At 36.1% G+C, this 6000-nt stretch overlaps 1 protein-coding gene and 1 non-coding gene across 3 annotated transcripts in view; one reads left to right on the top strand and one right to left on the bottom strand.

Moving 5' to 3' along the window:
- The window catches only part of DSC2 (desmocollin 2), a 33154-nt gene that overhangs the window by 2023 nt on the left and 25131 nt on the right, over positions 1-6000 (bottom strand). For both annotated transcript variants that reach the window (XM_017498035.2, XM_017498030.2), the window contains exons 12-14: positions 5680-5904; positions 2685-2921; positions 1830-1954 (exon numbers count right to left, since the gene is read on the bottom strand). In XM_017498035.2, the coding sequence (XP_017353524.1) occupies positions 1830-1954; positions 2685-2921; positions 5680-5904 (587 nt within the window). The remainder of the gene's footprint in view (positions 1-1829; positions 1955-2684; positions 2922-5679; positions 5905-6000) is intronic.
- On the top strand, positions 3567-3667 carry LOC119467166. The gene has a single exon (XR_005195697.1). It is a non-coding gene; the product is annotated as a small nucleolar RNA U13 (small nucleolar RNA).

Below are 6000 nucleotides of genomic sequence, written 5' to 3'. Positions count from 1 at the left end.
AAAAAAAAAAAAAAAAAGCCTCTTAGAATACTGTACAACTTGCTGAGAATGATGGTTTCCAGGTTTATCCATGTCCCTACAAAGGACATGACCTCATCGTTTTTGATGGCTGCATAATATTCCTTGGTGTATATGTGCCACATTTTCACTGTCCAGTCTATCATTGATGGGCCTTTGGGTTGGTTCCAGGTCTTTGCTATTGTAAACAGTGCTGTAGTGAACATTCGTGTGCATGTGTCCTTACAGTAGAATAATTTATAGTCCTTTGGATATCTATGCAGTAATGGGATTGCTGGGTCAAATGGAATTTCTATTTCTAGGTCCTTGAGGAATCGCCACACAAGAACAGAAAATCAAACACCGCATGTTCTCACTCATAGGTGGCTGTTGAACAATGAGAACACATGGACACAGGGAGGGGAGCACCACACACTCGGGTTTGTTGTGGGGAAATAGGGGAGGGACAGCAGGGGGTTGGGAGTTGGGGAGAGATAGCATGGGGAGAAATGCCAGATATAGGTGAAGGGGAGGAAGGCAGCAAATCACACTGCCATGTGTGTACCTATGCAACAATCTTGCATGTTCTTCACATGTACCCCAAAACCTAAAATGCAATTTAAAAAAATTAAAAATTAAAAAAAAATTTAAAAAAAGAAAGAGAACTGAGAAGGGAGAGAAAAGTATTCCTACAATAATAATAAAATAAAAATTTTTTTAAATTAAAAAAAGAAATAATATACTGTGTCAAATGCCTGGCTCATTATATTATTCTCCTTGTATTATTCTTGTTAGTATTATGACCAGTACTATTCATGTCTAATAAAAATTACATGCTTAAAAGAAAAAAAAGAAAATACTGTACAACTTTAATTTTTCAATCCTTCCTACTTCTCATACCTCAAAATAAACACTGTAGTCTCAAATATACTTATACTACTTAGTTTAAATTAATTCCTTTTTATCTGAATAAAGTAAGAACAGAAGTAATGATCAATATTTCTATTTAGTATCTAATTCAGTTACACTTCAACTAAATCAGAAAGAATAAAACTATAATTGCCATAAAAGTCTTAACTGAAATAACAAATCCTTGCAATCTAAATATATATGAATAAATTAAGCAGGGAAAGTAACAAGGAACACTAAAGCTTTGGCCACCCATTATTTATGTTATGTTTTTGGAAACTCTAATATTATTTAAATTTTATTTTTTTCAGTACCTTCTTGGATACTATCATGCTTTTGTTTTCTAAATCTTTCTTGCCCTAGTCATCAGTTATACATCCTATAGGGAATATGTGCTCCTCTTCCACATATTGAGCTAGAAAGCAAAGTTGGAGAAATGGCCACTTGCTAGCATTGCTATTTCATATATTTGGCCTCAGGCTCTTTCCTAACCCATATTAGAGCCAGCAAGAATCTATTAAAGTTCTTCCCACAATGATCAAAGCTTGTAGTGATTTTATTGCTGCCAGAAAAAATGTAAAACCATGTTGGTGAACAGTGAATAATTAAAAAGCAGCATTTTTACAGCACAAACAACAGTTGTAATATATAAAAAAGACTTAAAATTGAAACCATGAATCATCTGAAGTAAAAATAACAATGACATGCTAAAACATTTTCACTATTCAGTAACACACTATGGCCAAATTTAAATATATCGCCATGTAAATCAAAGCCATTTTATCTGCCCACGGAACCCATGACATACTATGGTAAATTGCCTGATACCAAAAGAGCTTTTCTGAGAAAAGATCATTTTAGAAGGAATATGCATTATAGGCGAATTCATCCTTTGTATTTATTTAGAAAGAAAGACTACTTACCACCTTGTCATCTCCAGGAGCTTCGGTGTTTGATACAATCAGGTTCTGCTGGGCTAAATCATCAGGAATTACTTTTGGTGGTTTGGATGTCCGAGAAGCCCCACAGACTAGTGTAAATAGGATGCCTGGATGAAGAAAGAAATATAAGTTTATCATAAAATAATGTGATGTGATAAATGTACAATGGTTAATACACGGATAAATCGTAAATTTAAAAGTGCATATTAAAAGGAGACAGTTTTTATGGGATTGCTTGTATCAAAGCAGTATATAATAGAAAAGTTTAAATAGAAATGCTATTTAAACTTTTAAATAGATATGCTATGATTATGTTACATGCTCTGTTTCTACATTGAAATTTATGTCTCTGATAACGCAGAAGACACTAGAACTACACATAAATGCATTTAAATATATAAATAAAATATATACATTAAATAAAAATACATCTATATGCAAACGATCAGCTATAGGAAACAGTACTGATTCTTAGACTGTGTCTTGAAAGTTGGCCAGTTATGGTGGCTCATGCTTGTAATCCCAGCACTTTGAGAAGCTGAAGTGGGTGGATCACTTGAGCCCAGGAGTTAGAGACTAGCCTGGTCAGCACAGTGAAATCTGTCTCTACTAAAAGTGGAAAAAATTAGCTGGGCATGGTGGTGCACACCTGTAATCCCAGATACTCTGGAGACTGAAGCATGAGAATTGCTGGAATCAGGGAGGTGGAGGTTGCAGTGAGCTGAGATCACACCACTGCACTCCAGCCTGGACTCTGTCTCAAAAAAAAAAAAAAAAAAAAAAAGTATCTTGAAAGTTACTTTAAAGGCTATTATCTGAATTCAAGAAAGGACTTACAAAATAGCAACGCTATGCCCAACAATATTGCAAGGATGGCCCACTTTCCAAGTTGGACTCCTCCACCGCCAGTCCTTGGATCTACACGAAATGTGCAGTCATTTTCGGTAATGCAGTCACACAGAGTAACATCCAATGAACTGACACTAGACAGGCCAAATCTATCTCTCACTCTTATAGGCACTACATATTTGCCAAATGCAGGGTCATTCTGATAGGAAAGACGTGCTGCTGTATCTGAAAACATAAGTAAATAAAACCAAGCATTATATAATGTCATGGACTTCTTCTGAGAATAAATAACTAATTATCAGACAGTTATATTTTCCTACAAACAGACATTCTTGATGGAATGACACAACTACTAGAACATTCTAAATGTGAATGGATAGAGTAGTTCTGATCTATACCCATTGCAAATATATTACATACAAAAGTTTGTTTATGCTGCCTCTTAAACTAAGTCTTTTGGCTCTTGTTATAATATATTTTATTTGCCTGTAAACAAATCCTTCTTATCATAACTAATAGGCTTGTTAATAGATTAGTTTTTACCATATCTTGAAAATATTTAATTAAACCAGTGAGTATACATTTTCTTTTACAGATGCTTCATCTACGTAATAGTCTGGAATAATGGATGTTTTCCTTTACTTCGTTTTCATAAATTGTGCTGACTTACTGTCAGAGACTGATTCTGACAATTTAGAACACTCTTGATGGTGACTACATTAGCAGGTCATGAGTCACACAGTTGGAACTGCATCTCCTGGTCCTAAAGGATGAAGGGACCAACTGCAAATGTCTTAGTTTTGATGTAGTTTTCTTAGATAAAGGCTAGAAAATATCCAGAACCAAAAGCCCATACGGATTATTTTATGAATTCTTTGGTGCATAAATATGATGATAGAGTTTTTACACTCATGTAAGAGATGCACCTCCTTCAAACCTTTTTACAACATCAGTACATTACCCATCTGACATGAACTTAGAAGAAGAAAAAATAATAAAAATTTTTTAAAAATGTTTAAAGACAATACAATCTTGGTTTCAGAGCCTAGATACACTACCACTCTAAATGTGGACACCACATGCCATAGAATAATCTCTCCCACATAACTGCCCAACATGACATTCTCATTTTTCTGCATAGTATTTGAAGCTCTAAATACAAACCTGAATGCTGGGTAAAAAAAAAACATTGAATTATGTCCATTTTAAAAGAAGCCATGGTTAACCTGTAAAGTCTATTGTGTTAAGAAATTATAATGAGACTAACAAAACCAAAACTTATAATTCCTAATGTGAATGTGTCACGGTGTATTGCATGCATTGTATTTACTCCCCCAAATAAGCCCATTTTACAAGAGTAAATTGATGCTCAAAGAGAATAAATAGCATGTCAGATTTTCATAACTAACAAACAGTGGAGAGCCAACATTTGACACTAAGCTTATCTTACTTCAAAGCCTCTTTAGGTTCTCTTCTTCTTAAAACTTGGGTGTTTCCCAAGCTTATAAGTGATTACCCAGATAAGTAAATCTTTAAAATAACAAAGATTTTGACAAACATACAGCTGCCAAAGGTTTATTTTGCTAAATAAGACTACGAGGGAAGAAAATGTCTACCTGCTATCAACACTATTTAAAAATAAATATCATGACAACAAATAAATAGAAAAGAAAAAAATCTAAGAATAAAGTTAATTCTTTCTCCCAATCTTAAACTGATAACCCCCCGATACACACACACACACACACACACACACACACACAAACACACACACACACACCAGAATATTGTTTAAAAAGCTGAAAATCTTGTTAGTTTACAGAGCAGGATCCAAGACAGAGTAGCTTAGCTTATTCCTAGAAGTCTTCATTTTTCTTTCCTCATCCTGTTCTCCCTTTGCATTCCCTCATAACCTTTGTTTTTTAATTTGTCCTAACAGGAAATTGAGAGATATTTACTGAAAGCATGGGGTGAAAAAATATTCAAGGGCATTTGAAAGGCAAGTCCCATTCAGTGGTTCAAGAGTCACGAAAGCTGGTAGACCATGACACCACGGTCCCTAGGCAGTGTGAGCAGGAGATGGGAGACCTGCTGAAGAGTTAAGGGCTGACTAGGGAGTGAGGCAGTGGTGATAATGTAGACTGGTTGTGTTCATTTTTGCCATACTTATCACTGTAGATCCTTCTGTGCTTAAGTGAAAAGTACAGAGGGAGAACCAAGTTAGGGGAAAACTCCAAGAAGAATATAATAGATGTGAAATAGTCAGAAGTCAATACAGTGGCAGAGAGGAGAGAGAATGAGATGGACAATATGGTCTACACCAGATCCCTTTACAATGAAGGACTTTCGTCCCAGCTGCATGGGAGGCCATCGGCACCTTCTGTGATTGTGCTTTTTTGCCATGGGCAGCCCACACACACTGATGGAGCAGTAAGACTCAGGACCACTCTGAAGGCCCATTTAGCTCAGACTCCCTCTGGGGTTCACCAAGGTTGTCATCTGGCTCGTGCTGCAACTTGAGTTATCTTTTTGCCCAATCCCACTTTTCCTCCTTTCACAGCTACTGATCTAAAGCAAATTCCTTAGGAATCATTCTGCTCGAAATGCCCTGTCTCAGGGTCTGCTTTCTGGAGAGTCAACCTATAACAGGTGAAGACTGCCTCATGACCTAGGAAACTATAAAGAAATTTATGCCAGTGGGAGATACAGAGGTTAGGAAGTGATTACATTAGACCCAGTCTAAGAGAGAGAGAGAGTGCATGTGTGTGTATTTGGAGTGGGAGTGAGAATTCACAACACACCTAAGGGAATCTCAAGATAGGATCAGAGACACAACAGAGAGACCTACTCCCCACACACGAAAACTGAGAAACTTCCATTGCTGGTTCCCACATGATGAATTTTCTTCTATTTCATACCTCAAAAAAAGTATTGCAGACATTCTGATATTGAAAAAGACAAAGCAATTGTCAAAAATATATACCATTAATTTTTTCCAGTCTCCACATTCTCTGTACTTCTGAAGAAGAACTTTCCAGACTAAAGTCAAAGGGTGGGCCATTGATAGGCTCATCAGGATCAACCGCAACTATCTCTGCAGATGACATGGTGGGTTTGCAGATGGTCACTTGCCGTTTAGGTATGAATGGGCCGTTATCATTCACATCTTGAAGTATAATGCCGAGTGTCCCCGTACATGTTCTCCCCTCTAGAAAAATGAAAATAAAATACTCTTTTTATGTTTTGAGTTTTCACCACAAAGTTATACATTGAAAACATTGAAAAATATTTATTAAGCATTACA

This window comes from Cebus imitator, unplaced genomic scaffold (genome assembly GCF_001604975.1).
Source record: "Cebus imitator isolate Cc_AM_T3 unplaced genomic scaffold, Cebus_imitator-1.0 Scaffold12, whole genome shotgun sequence".
NCBI classification, from domain to species: Eukaryota; Metazoa; Chordata; class Mammalia; order Primates; family Cebidae; genus Cebus; species Cebus imitator.
Note: the sequence above shows the minus strand (reverse complement) of the source record. Positions and strands in the feature narration are given on the sequence as shown.